Here is a 14,733-nt window from a genome sequence, read left to right as displayed (position 1 = left end):
AGCATATGTCATCATTACTTAAAGCAGAAATATTCAATGTGCATTATTGCACTTTCCCTATTACATCTGAGCAGTGTTTATATTCTTCTTAGTGTTATTTCATATTTACTGAACACACCAAGAGCTACATTCAAACAGGAAGAGAGAGAAAACCGTGGCACATTTGTTCACCATTACTTGTTAGTGTTTTCTAATCATGGTCCCACCTTCTCTGTGGCATTTTTCCCTGGGGGGAAAGAGGCTTGTGGCTGAGGCATGTGGGGTTGTGTGTGCATGATGCATGGGATATGCTTTGCTGAGGGCTAGCATTCCTGTCCCAGACAGCTAATGATCCTGACTTGATCCTGCCAGCACCTGCTCTTCATCCTCTGGGGACGTGGCCCAGAACCTGCAATGAAAAACACCAAGGACCAATCCTGCACCAAATCAGGACACTAGGCATTGCCAATATGCTCCTGGGCAGCTGTGTGTCTTGGCTTGAGGTCAGGACAGGGCTGCCCAGGAAACACCTTCTCTTTTCCTCAGACGATGGCAAAAAATGGCCAGATCATATTGGAAAGTCTGGCTTTGATGCTTAGTTACCATTGCTAAAAATATCTTTACTTAAAGAGGTACCAAACTGGTGCTGCCAGCTGCACTGTAGGGTCTTAAACTAACACCTGGCATGGCAGCAGAGAGTATGTGCATCTGTTTGGCCTGGGTAGCTAGAACCAAAGCAAAGAGACTCAAAATACCATGATCTCCTCAGGGTTTTTTCTGTGCTTCTGCTTTTAATGAGGTAGCTGATGGAAATCAGAGGTACTCTCTGCCTATTGCAACACCAGGATGAGGCTCTCAGTGATCTTAAATTCATCCTCTGGCTACCCTTTCCTCAATGACTAGAGTAAAATGAGGCCATAACCTTATTTGATTTGCACATGCCACAAAACTTTTCACTGAGGTTAGAGACCTCTGAGCAGCTGATTTAAGCCTGCTGGTTCTGGGTTGGCTCCGTCTCCACACACAGAGTGGATGTATGTGGCAGTCACATCCCCCCAGGCTGGGAACCACTGAAGTCAATGAATATTAGAAATCTGATGCTGATGGATTTAAAGGAGAAACAATCTGTTTGTGCAGTATGAAAGGTACATATGTGAGCTAACAGTATGTTTGCACAGCTTTTTTTTTTTTCCAATTCTGCAATGCATTTTAAATATGGCATTTTGGGCCCAGTTCCTAATGAGATCCCACAAATGGCAGAGTACAGGCACCTCAACTATTAAAGCTGATCAAGTGAACTTTGCATAATTATGAGCTGAAAACTTTAACATAACACATGGCCCTCATATCCCAGTGGTGAGTGCAGACTGATATCAGAGGCCACAGAGAGAAAACGCTGTGTAGGGAAACATGATGCAGGCCTGAGCTATGTTCCAGAGTGGGAAGTGCTTGCATTTACGGGCTTGAACATTTGGTCTATTCATGTAGCTGTTAACAAGTGAGGTGGAATATATCTACAAGGCATCTTCGGTTTCTTAGGAAAATGGTTTTCTGGATATTGCTGAAATTAAGTTGTCTTTTGGCTGTCAGTAAGGGGAAAAAAACCCCAAAACCCATATTCAAAAGATTTTGGACATCATTTTCTTAGAATCTAGATAGTAAAATGGCAACTTTGGCCATTAGGTTTGGATTTGACAGCCTGATATTTGCATTAGCCTATCTACTACTAATAATCTACTTTTCTTTGGCACAGTAATAATACTACAGCTATGAATCTGCAGGTCTTAATGTCTCTCTCTGTGGACAGTTGACACTCACTTAGCAAAGCTGTGAGTCAAATGAAGCTCCAAATGAAACCAATTTAATCCCTAACTTAAAGCTTCATTTTCCTAACTGCTGCATCTGTAGTGACTTCCACGGAAGTCAGTAGGTTTAACACATTATTTTAGTTTCGTTATCTTAAAATTGCTTTCGAATACATTTTATTATTCATTGGTGGCTTTTACAAATTATTTTATTTCTGTAATGACATGGGACAGTTCTTAAAGAACAGACTGTATAAACATTCTGATAAAGGGGTTACATTCAAAATGTTATTTATGGATGAGGAAGGACCTTTATTAAAACCAGGATTTTATTATTAGCGTTAAGTTTAAACAGTGTAATCCAAAAATTATTATTAGTTGAGATCTAATCATTACAGAAAAGAATACATTTGTGCAGAAAGAAGTTTCAGTAGTAGTAGTAGTAGTAGTAGTAGCAATAATAATTCTTATTCTTATAAGTCTAAATTCTTATGCACACACTTCTCAGTTCCTATTGCTTTTCCTGATGTTTCATCCACCCTCCCTCTGTTCCTGTGGGTCTTGAAAGGGGCAGTTTCAGTCTGATGTGGTTCAGTGGGAGCATTATAGCATGTCATTGGCATCTGGAGTCCTTTGCTGGGAAGGATATGATCTTCATCATGATGGTTTCTTTTTTCTTATGCTAGAAGCTGCTTGGGGCTGTTTTTATCTTTGATAACATGTTTAGACCTTGTTGTTTCCTCCTTGATCCATGTTACAGATAGGTTTTACAGATCATGTCTTATGTGAGATACTTCTTTGTTCTCCTTGTAACCCCTAAAAGTAGTTTTGTCCAGCCCAGATCTGCATTTCTTTAGCTGAACACCAGTTAGTTGTTTATAGCTGTGAGGTCTGCAGCACCAGCCTGTACCCATCTCTCTAGTTATGGCCACACCATATTACAGTGCTTCAGTGTAATAGGGGCCATGATACAATTCAGGTGTATGGTGCATATATGTAGAAAATGTTATTATCAGGTAATACTCATCCAGATGAGAAAAAACTCTTTTTAATAAAAAGCTCAGATGCAGAGACACAGACCAGTACAAAATTCTGCATGGTGGAATTTTATCTGTAAATCAGCAAAAGGCACAGTAGGAGCCTTTGAACAAGGCAGGAACAGGAGGCCAGATTTATAGAACCATGTTTACCTATAACTAATGCAGAGTTCACAGTTCTCCATTAATTTATTTTCAGGAATATGTGATGTATTTCTTCCTATTTATTCCTGGGTGAGAGTATGTATGAGTTGACAAGAGACACCAGTCCCAAGATGTATATTAGAAACAATGAACTGAAAATATGCACGTATAAAATTTTTATCTCTGGGCATTTTTTGAATGCCTACCCCCTGCAAGGGGATGTCTACAGATGCAGGGTAAGGGACTGCAGCTGGGCAGGTATTACCAGGAGTGTATGTGTTGCATTAGTGATAAGGCAAAAGGAGAGCGTCCTTATTTCTCTTATCTTTTATATCTGTAAATTGGCACTTTCTGCAAAACACTAACAAGTAATGTTTCTGGGAACATTAAGAACTAGGTTAAGGGTGTCAGATTTTCTCCTTGCTTGCGCTCCTGTTAATCCATTTAACTCGGTATAACAAATAGTTAGCACAAATCAGCTGTTACTGATCAGGCTGTGCTATTTCCAGATCATTAAACTCTTCCATTTCCCTTTCATTGTAGAAAATGTTGGAGAGCTTAGCAAGTCTTGGAAGTTAAGTTATATATAGTGATTAATCTTTCAGAGGTCATATAATCATAGAATATCCTCAGCTGAAAGGGACCCAGAAGGACTACTTCTGGGTCTGCACTGTACAACCCCAAGCATCACACCATGGCCTGACAGGATTGTCCAAATACTTCTTCAACTCTGTCAAGGTGCTGTGACCACTTCTGGGGGAGCCTGTTCCAGTGCTCAACCACCCTTTGGGGAGAAACCTTTTGAAGTATATGACATAAATGTCCCCTGACACAGTTTCAGGTCATCCCCTTGGGTTCTGTCACTGGTCACCACAGAGCAGAGATCAGTGCCTGCACCTCCTCTTTCCCTCATGAGGAAGTTGCAGACTGCAATGAGGTCTCCCCTCAGTCTCCTCTTCTCCAGGCTGAACAGACCAAATGATCTCAGCCACTTCTCACATGGCTTCCCCTCAAGTCCCTTCGCCATCTTCATTGCCCTCCTTTGGACACTCTCTAATAATTTTATATCTGTCTTATATTGCAGCACACAAACCAGCCCCCAGCACTTGAGGTGAGGCTGCTCCAGTTCAGAGCAGAGTGGGACAATCCCCTCCCTTGCCTGGTGCCCCCCAGGACAGGGTTGGCCCTCCTGGCTGCCAGGGCACTGCTGACTCATATTCAGCTTCCTATCGACCAGGACCCCCAGGTCCCTTTCTCCAGCACTGCTTTCCAGTATTGCACTCCCCAGTCTGTACATCCAGAGCTGCTCCATCCCAGGTGCAGAATTTGGCACTTGTCTTTGTTAAACTTCATACAGTTGGTGGCTGCCCAGCCCTCTGATTTGCCAAAGTCTTTCTGCACAACTTCTCTGCCTTTAAGGGAGTCAACAGCTCCTCCCAATTTAGTAGATGATTCTTAGTTTTGAATATTTTTTTTTTTTTATTACTCTATAAGGGTACTTTCTAGCCTTACAAAATTGAATTGGTTCTCATGGAAAGATGGCTGTGCTGGAATGATTTTCAGGTGAAGGAATCAGAAGTCATTCACAGAGTTCTTCACATTTTGGATTCCTTTATTTTATTTTTAGTAATTCAGGTGCTTGTGGCACTAGCTTGTTGGATACAAATCCAGGAGTGTGCATGGAAAGAGGGGCTGTGTGTTTGCAACAGGAGGTCATCAACAATCTGCAGTGCAGAGAGTAATGACACTGGCAGTAATCATCCTGATTCTAGTACTATTGCTTTCAGTTTGGGCTCTGATGAGCCATGCTATCGTACCCATTTTCAAGTGACTGATGGTGGGTACAGATAACCAAGTGAAAAATTCCTTTAAATGCAGCTCTTCCTCACCTGGGGTACTACGCACTACCAAAATTTGCATAATGCTAGATAAGACCTTCCACATTTCCAACATTAACTTGTCAGCTGCAATATGGCAGTGGAGAAAACTGAGCTTGGGTTGATTCAGGCAGATTATACTGCAGGGCCTGCACTTGCAATGATTGTTTATTTAAATATATGAAGGCAAAATACGGAAAATACCCTGTAAGCTGAACAAGTAGAATACAGATATATGTGGTGTTTGAAATTCCTTTGCCAATTTCATACCTGTGAACTGTTTGCCAAATTATAAGTTACTAAGAGTAAGTAGCATAGCAAGGTTTTTATATAGGTATTCTTAGTGTTGACAGGTTTTAAATAAATATTCTTATCCTTATTCTGTTTTGTACTATCGCTGGTAAGGTGGGTTCAATACTGTTATTCTGAAGTGAACATTTTATACACATAATTACATGGATCTAATATCTAATATAAAGGTATTCTATTTCAAGTGAGTCAATCAAATTTAAAGTAAGAAAATCCAATAATGGAGGTTTAAATATAGAACATTTCTGTTTTATTAATTTAAGCCATTTTAAAGGCAAAAATATACTGTGAAAGCTTACTTTTAGGCTCTTATTTTTCTTTTTTAACAGGACTGGGAGTTTCCACATTTTATGGGTGATGTTGAAGTGAATCTTCCAGGCTTGCCCTCAGCACACATGCAATTCAAAGTACCTTATTTCCAAAAGATACTGAAAGAGGAATATCACATACATATAACAGGTAGGTAATCTTACAGATTGTGACCCAGTCACACGGTGAACTGCTTCCGTGTAATAAATGTATGCTACCATGGTCTTAAACGTGTATTTTTTTGTGTTTGTCCCAGACTTTCTCTATCTCTTTATCTGTCCATATCCATATTCTCCACACATAACCATCTCAAGGAAATGGGGAATCTGTATCTTACAAATCAGAGAGGCCTGCTGTTTCTCATGGATTTCCGCAACTTCTTGTGACATTAAGTAACACATAAAGTAACTTCAGACATCTTTTATCTAAAACTACTCTCTCAGGGTAATTTCGTCTTCTAATCTCTTATGCTTTCAGATGCCTTTGCTATGATTTATGCTAATATCTTTTCATAACTTCGGTCATTCTCATCTGGCAAAGGCCACTCATAACCATACTTCCATCAGTCATCTAACAAGCAGCAGACAGTTAAATAACCTCAAATAAAATAGAATTGCAGTTATTGAAATGGATGGTACATATAGATAAAAAGTACCTGATACTTGCATACTGTGAGTCAGTATTTTAATAACAGTAGGGAATGAAAAAGAGAAGGAGGTTAAATAGGGATAAATATTTTGGTTTTACCTTCAAGCTATACAAAAGGAGTATAGCTCCTCTCTCTACATTGAGAAGAGATGGATAATAATGGATAACAGAAGAATGCAGGTGTGAATTGGCAGGGGTCTTTAACTGCTAATATAGAAAGTCACAGTACATGACGCCACACAGAAATAAGATAAATGAGGGCAACCAAGGACAAGCCAAAAGAAAGTCCTGCAGACCAGGAACAAAAGGAGCATTCAGAGATGATACAAAGATAAGGTCAAGAGTTAGCAGGTGAGTCACAAGCTCAGCAGACAGCTGAAGCTGAGGGAAGAAAATGTGTCAAGGAAAGAATGACACCAGCACTGAGTTGAGGCAGACTGGATGAGGCCTCAGAAAAGGTGTTTTCAGCAGAGAATGCAGAAATGAGATTAAAAAAACAGAAAAGAAGATAAAAATAGTGCAGAAGTTACCTGTTAGTTATTGACTGAGGGAAGGCAAATGGGCCAGCAGGAATTACAGATGGAGGGATAGAAAGTTTTTCAAAATTGAAGGTAGGTGTCCTGCTGGAATGCTGACAGAGAACAGACGCTAACAGGGAGAAAGAAGAGCTAGTACATATCTGAAGGAGAACATTTGAGTCATTAGTGGTTTATGGAACAGGATAAAGTAAATGATGGCCAGTCAGTGACTAGAAGGTGTAGGCTGAAAAGAGATGTTATGTATACATGATGAACACATTTTTCTCTCCCAAGTGAGAAAAAAGAGAAAGGAGCAGAGGAAAAAAAAAAAAATCGTTTAAGCATCAAATATTTTATGTGAATTACAGGTATGGACAAAATCAAAAAATATTTTTTTTTCTCAAGACTAGGGAATGAATTTGGAGGGCTCAGTCCCACAAGGTTCCCATATGTCGTACTGTTATTCCATTGTATAAGGAAAAGTAGTGGAATGAATGCACAGAGTAGGAAAAATGGCTGAAGCGTGGTAGGTTGGACTGTGTCACCAGATACAGAAACTTGGCATATAATTAATGGGTGCTAGAAGAGGAATTGAAGAGCGAAGAACAGTTTTGCACTGTAGAAGAGACAGGGACGTAGATGATAATCAGGGATAATCAAAGAACAAACAAGACCAAAGAACATAAATTAGTGATCAGAAATGCAATCATTAGCAATTCTGCTGTTTGAAAACAGGCCAACCAAATAACACCAATATTTATGCATTGTAGTCTTCTGCACAGAGGACTGGAGTCTCTTCTGATTTTCTAGTGAGAAGGCAATCTTTTAATGAGGTTGAGATAATGAATGAAGGCTGAAGAAAATTTTTCCCTGCTCAGCATTAACAAGATCCATTTATTAGATTCGCTAGACAAATCAATCCATTTGACTGCACATCACGTATCCTGTCTACTGAGAGCCTGTTTTATCTCAGTGCTACACCACCCTTTAGGAGATCTAATAAACAGCCATAACACATGGCACAAGAACCTCCCTTTGGGTAAGTTTTGCTTGAACCATCTGTTCTTGCCATCGGTTCTTATCTTAGGTTAGGGCATCATGTTGGATAATTTTCAAGCTGTAGATGTGCAGATACTTGAATATTCTACTCAAATCAAGGTGTAGAATATTTTAAAAAAAACAAACTAGTTGTATATATATATATATAAAATCAAGATTAAAATAATCCAATCCAAATTTTGCAGATGGATGCAACTGCAGCAGGTGCCATGGGGGTAGGACAATGGTAACGGCAGGGAACCAGCTCTATTTAGGCCCTGTTTAATACACAGAATCCAGAATGTTAAGTTTAACCATAGGACCTCTTTTAAGTAACAAGCAGGAAATGAACACTGAGGCCTGAAAAACATTTCTTTTAGTACTAGCTATATAGATAACTCCAGGCTGTAAATCTATGACCTGTGCTCTAAGTTTTAGAAACTGAAAACCATTTTCTCCCAAACAGCAAGGAGAAAGAAGGCATGGCTGAAATAACATTTGCCATCCTTTTCCTGACAAAGTTTATTCTTTATTAGTTCTTGCACAATTTGTTTTAGTCACTATTGACTGATATAAATAAAAGTAGCCCTATTTAATATTGTTTTTTCAAATAAGCAATGGTCCCACAAAGGAGCAGCTCTAAGGAAAGTGACATTCCGAGAAGTCAAGGATTTCAAGCCACCATTCTCTTGGTTTGTCCTTGATGGCTTTGAGCAAGTTCTGTGAAGAGTTTCAGTTACATGTTCTGTGTTGCCAGCTCTCTTGATTTTCTCACAAATCTTAAGTCAGTTGCTCTTTTTCTTTTTTATTATTTTGTCTTAAAGACTTATCTACTCAATACAGTGAGAAAATGAGAATTTCAGCTTTCATAAAATAAAGATCATGATTGCAGAGAAAAAAAAGTTAAAATTTGCTTCTGCATAATTCAATGTCCAAAAGGGCAGAAAAAATGCAACTCTACAAGGTATATTATTTTGGCCCATGCTACTTTAAACTAATAACATGCTTTCTTAGTCCTGACTTGTGATTTCTGAATGTTGTTGGCAGTAATAGTGAATTAACATCTCCTGAGTCTAGCTGATATGCTTCAGTGTAATTTTGAATTTATTGTGAAAAGCTGTCTTATTTTTACTGGTAACTGAGTACCTCATTTTACTCTCATTTCTTTGCAGCTAGGAACTCCTTGCAATACTCCTTACTGAATATTAAATATTTTCATTCTGTTTTGATAGCCACTTTTTTTTTTATGAACATCAAAAAAATCTTGAATTCCTGCATCTGCTTAGCTCATCTGGATTTCCCTTGACAGATGGCTCTTTACAAAGAGTGTGTTTTCCTTTTTAGGCCAATGTTTATGAAAATACATAGTCTATCCTATTTTCTATATTACCCAGGGAAATTTGTAAAACTTAAAAGTAAATTTTGTTACTTCAGCTTCTTTCGTGGTTAAAAGACACTGGGGTGGTCTGCCTTGTACCCTTTAATGGCAGCACTGGAAATCCAAGAGCATCTACTATCAAGTATGCAGATAATTTTCAAACTGAAAATGTTACGATTTAGGTATCAGAAGAGATGGGAGATTTATCTGGCTGTTTATAACATGTTTCTGGGGGCTCGTCTGACCCAAGTGCCCTTCCACCCAAAGGAGAAATCATCACCTTCATAGCTGGGGATTTACCAGCATGGCTGGCTTGTGGAGTTAAACCAACTGCGTGTCTAGATTCAGCCCAAGCTTACACAAAGTAGCCTGAGGGAGTCCATGGGCAAAAATAGAAAGGTTAGAGGTAAAACCAAAGCTGTCTGTGCACACAGACATGAAAAAACCTCAGAGGCTTAGATCAGCTGTGAGTGGTCTGTCTGTATGCATGTATCTAGCTAATAACACTAATGTGACAGAAGATAGAATGAACATTTCAAATGTTTTACAGCAGCGGCTGAGCGATTTTAGACACAAATTACAGTTGAGATAGAAGTCTAAAGCAAACATTTCCTACACTAGCCTCTGGCTGTGGTTGCACAGCATGAGGCTGCTTGTGTCTAGCCTTATTAAGTGGAATTTTCACATTACCTCCTGACCGCAGTAAGGTTCCTGAGGACTGGCTTCTACATGAGATCCTTTTGTTGGGAAATTAATGGTCTGTTCCAGAGTGGGCATACAAAAATAAAACTGCTCCAGAATCAGCAGCTGGTTTGGAATATTGGGATATATTCCAAATGTTGTGTGGAGGATTGCCCAAAAATCTTGTTCAATGGTAAAAACATGTGAATTTCTGGAAAAGGGAAAAATAAAAATCCGTACTTCTTTCAAAATGAGAAGACCCCTGGCATTCATGTGCACAGTTGTTCAGCTTCAGCAGGGAGGGGATACTGTTTCTAAGCAGAGTTCTGTACAGGCTGGTATTCAGAGCATGGTCTTATGATGCAGGTCCAAGCTGCCACAAATATTGGTAAGTATTCTAGCCAGGAGGATACAATCCTCTTCAACAGACATGCTTTCTCAGAAAACAGGAGTGAATTTTCATCCCCAAATACTGGTTGTAGTTTACAGTGCGTATAAAAACATTTCATGTTTTGCATCACAGCCTGACAAGGACACTAACACTCTTGAGTCCAATTTTTCTTTTAGAGTATCTTTGTTGCATCAAATTGCAGTATTGTACCATGTTTCCAAATACATCAAATCAGGTTCCTAGCTCTCCAAATATTATGTGCAGCATGTAAAATGTCAGTGCTGTGAAAGTTATAAAGTTTTTAACCATGTCACTTTTCAGGTAATGCATGACTGAATGACACAACCTATTTTCCCACATGACTTTCTTCATTGTTAACTTCATTGAAGACTGGATAAAATTCTTTTCAGTTTGCTAAAATGATTGACTAGCCTTCCAGTCTTGAGAGTTGATCCTATTACATCATTCCATTTCAAATCTTGTCTTTGAATAAACCACTTTCCATCCAAGAAGGGCTAAGTGGGGTCAGGTATATCCAGTGTTCTTGGCCACACAAATTTCATTGAAGTAGAGCCAACCCTAAAGCAGCAGTAATACTAATTCTACAGAAACTGGGTAAGAGACAAGTTAAATGACTTCATAGTGTGGGGCTCCATTTTCCCTTGTCACTTTTAATCTGGAATGAAACTTGAAATTTTTAAAAATAAAATTAATATCTATAGCTTCATAATATATTTATTATGATCCTTAGCAATCTTACAAACTTGATTTTGTTCATGGGCAAGATCAAAGGCTGCGATTGACTTTTAATTTACCTTTTATTTACCTTTTATTTCCTATATAAGCTTGATTACATATGACTTAAACTTTGCTATAAAAATGATTATGCTAAAATTAAGTTGCAACAGACAATCATTTCATCTACATAGATTATAAACATTTAAGTTATCATGTTAAAGGTTGGTCAGTATATTAAATCTGTTTATAACCACATATGAACACAATGACATATTTATGCTCCAAAACATCACGGATCTAGAAGGATGGCTTGGTTGGCTTATTTGGCTGTCATGCCTGCTAGTACAGCAGTGAATACCTGGAGAGGGATAGATGGCAGAGGACACAGTATTCTAGAAATAGGTAAGTAAGTAAGTACCCAAGACAGCACTAACTAAGTCATTTTGTTTCTAAGGAGATTAATGGCTAAAGGGATTACTGAGTAGGAGCAGAAAGATGTCATTGTGTTCATATATGGTTATAGTGAGACTGGTTCATATATGATTATAGTGAGTTACTCATACACAGCCTTTGGTTCTGGTGACATCTGTATTCAAAAGAAAGGGAAAAGTCATAGAGCTCATCAAGCATAACAGTGATGCAAAGGATGAAAAAATTGTCTGGAAATGAGAAATTTAAGGATTTTTGAGAAAATCCGCTATAGAACAGCAGCTGTTCTCAGTCAGCTAGCTGTCGCTTAGACATACAGGTGGCAGTTCATCTTCACTAAACGGGATGATGGACCTAAGTGGTTTGTATAGCCCACATGGACCCAACTGCAGCAGCTGAGCTCAGGGCATTGTTTCTGCCTGCCTAGCTCTGACTAGGAGCTGAGTGAGGGAGTTTCAAGTCCATGCTTTCTATGAAACAGGAACAGCATATCTTTCTTAGATCAGGCTAGTGCTTAAATTCTTAATGTGACAGGGGTGGAGCATTTTTTAATTTTCATTGTAATTTGTGTTTAGCCTACTTTTCCTAAGGAAATGAGAATTATGTGATTTTGTTCTATGTATGGGTTGGTTTTCACTCTATCAAACACTCAGCATCAAATAACTTCTGAACCTATGGCCATTTTCAAAACATTTCCAGACAGTGAGACTATGAAAAACAGTGATATCAGTGTGTCCTAAGAAATGCTGGTATGGTAAAGAAGAGTCATCTAAGTGCCCAGCTGAGGAAAAAACAAGAAGTCGGCTATTATATGCTTGACAGCAGCTATTGATTAGTGAATCCTGTGTCTTTCTGTTGAAAGACAGATGTGATGGGAAAAATAGAGACATGAAATACATGGCAAACATCCACAGGAAATATCAAGTTCCATTATATTGTTTGTTATATTATTTCATACTTTAGCATCACTTTCAGTCTCTTGGTGTTGATTTAAGAAACTTAAATATTATTAAATGTGGTGTTAATAGTCTGAAAATATAATTTTCTTTAACATGTCTATTATAAAACTGATGAAATCACAGGGAGAAATAAAAGAATGTTTTCAGTTCAGTTTTGTTTCTGAACAGTGACAATAAAGAGAATAAATATTCTTGTTTATTTTCACTCTATTTAATCTAAACTGAAGAGAACTATTAAACATAATTCCTGAATACAAGTTAGTCTCCTTACCCTCCTGAAGAATTCTGGTTGTACAGTTTGAACACACATACCTTTAGGAATTGGAATCCATTAATTCTTTGCAAGTCACTAGCCTAAGTAATTTGATAGATCCTATGATACATTGTCTTTTTCACTTGAAGCATACTTAAATATGATTCCAGCAAAGACCAAGATCATTCATCACCAGCAGGAACATTCCTCTATGTATGTATTTTCACTTAATGCTGACATGTAAATTTGCCGGGTTCTTGGGTGATGGCTGTCATCACTGCACAGGTGAGATCTTAACATATGTCTAACTAGAATGTAAGATGTGCTTTGATTGTGAAAATAGTATAATTTGTTATGTGTATTCATAGACACAGATTATAAAAAAATCTAAGCTGGCTAGACTCTGAAGTCTACAATCAGCCCTTGCTATTTCTCAGTAATCTCACTGTGATTCTATAAATCGCAGTTTGTCTGATTGCCCGTACCTGAATGTATCTGCACTCTATGGTTGGTATATCAAAGAACATAAGTATATACTCTTAAAATTCATATAATTACCAACCTCAAAAAGCTCAGTCACTTCAGTAATTTCTGGAACATAAATGTTTCTGTCAAATTTTTATGGCATTTTTATGGAAAATTTCCATGTGCATATTTTTTAAGCCCTGGATTTAATGCTTTTTTTAAAGTTTATTGATCTATAACACATCACCTAGCGATCTAATAAGCTGGTCACTTACAAACTGTAATGTCAATTGAATAGTTATACTCCTGTGCTTGTGTTACAAAATTGTTTTGTGTCCAGACCTAATTGTGAAATACTAAGGGATATTCAGCATAAATCTCACTGTGGTGGAAATGTATTTACAACTTTGCTTTACAGATTAATAAAAAAGAACTTTTTTTTCTCTGCGTATCTTTTATGTGTAATGGCATTTGTACTGCTTCTAAAATGGATATATCAGGTGACAGAACTTTCTTTTTCCAAACAGGCAAATGGTTTAACTATGGAATTATCTTCCTTGTTTTAATCTTGGATCTGAATATGTGGAAGAACCAGATATTTTACAAACCTCATGAATATGGTCAATATATCGGTCCTGGACAGAAGATCTACACAGTGAAGGACTCAGAGAGCTTGAGAGACCTTAATAGAACGAAGTTATCTTGGGAGTGGAGATCCAATAACACTAACCCATTGACGAACCGGACCTATGCCGAAGGGGACATGTTCTTGCACAGCAGGTTTACAGGCTCTAGCCTTGATGTCAAATGCCTGGCTTTTATTCCAAGTTTGCTGGCTTTTGCTTTGTTTGGTTTCTTCATCTGGTTCTTTGGGCGATTTCAGAAAACTGACCAAGGCATGGAGAATTTAGACAAATCATACACAAGAATGAAACGAAAGTCACCATCAGATATGGGAATGACACGAGAAAATACACAGGTGTTAGAAGAACCATTGAATTTTCAAGAACCACATCTGGTATCCATAAAATCAGACTTAAGCGAAATTGTTTTTAATTCTTCCCTTCTAACTTCTGAAAACTTGAACGCACAACTCAATGAACAAGACAGCCCTTTACAGCCAGTACCGGAGTCCTCTGTCCCTAAGAATAATCCTGTGACATAGAGGAAAATACCCAGGAAAATCAGTTTAAATTAGCAGTTACTCTAAGATTTCAGTTTTACCTTTTGTAAGTTAAGATTTACATAGTGTTTAGAATAAGAAACTCAGCCTATACCAAGAGGTGCTCAGCATGCTTTTTCTAGGAATTTTGGTTTTTATTTGTATTATAGTACGTGCCTATTGTATATCTAACATTCCTTTATAGATTGCTTCCCAAAATTGCACAAGCTATTTATTAATACATTACCTTAACTGTATAATAGTGTATTAGATGATTACTTGCAGGTATAAAATTCTACCGTGGTGGTGCCTTGAGACATTAAACTGTTTTTTAACTCAACACGAGGTGTATAGCACAGTTTTTCTCATCTGTTTTGCAAAGCTTTTTGTATATGCTTGTTTCAAGTGTCATTTGATACCTTGACAGAGGAGATAAATATAGTTATTCCTAAAGGTTTTCTGTTAGATTACCACAACTTGACTTTGTTATTTAGTCATCTGTGAAGTCAAAGATTTTGATGACCAGACTGCAGAGAAGCATGTTGATTACCTTTTAATTTTTCTGGCTAGCTGCCAAACACAAATACAGATTTATTGTGCAGTAAACAGCAGA

General features: G+C 37.9%; 1 protein-coding gene across 3 annotated transcripts in view; it reads left to right on the top strand.

The window, feature by feature from the left end:
- The window catches only part of TMEM117 (transmembrane protein 117), a 189,910-nt gene extending 175,450 nt beyond the window's left edge, over window positions 1–14,460 (top strand). For all 3 annotated transcript variants that reach the window (XM_053978921.1, XM_053978922.1, XM_053978924.1), the window contains exons 7-8: window positions 5,481–5,610; window positions 13,486–14,460. In XM_053978921.1, coding sequence (XP_053834896.1) covers window positions 5,481–5,610; window positions 13,486–14,123 — 768 coding nt within the window. In that variant the 3' untranslated portion in view covers window positions 14,124–14,460. The remainder of the gene's footprint in view (window positions 1–5,480; window positions 5,611–13,485) is intronic.
- The last annotated feature ends 273 nt before the right edge of the window (window positions 14,461–14,733 follow it).

The sequence above is a fragment of the Vidua macroura genome, chromosome 5 (assembly GCF_024509145.1).
Source record: "Vidua macroura isolate BioBank_ID:100142 chromosome 5, ASM2450914v1, whole genome shotgun sequence".
Taxonomy (NCBI): Eukaryota; Metazoa; Chordata; class Aves; order Passeriformes; family Viduidae; genus Vidua; species Vidua macroura.
Note: the sequence above shows the minus strand (reverse complement) of the source record. Positions and strands in the feature narration are given on the sequence as shown.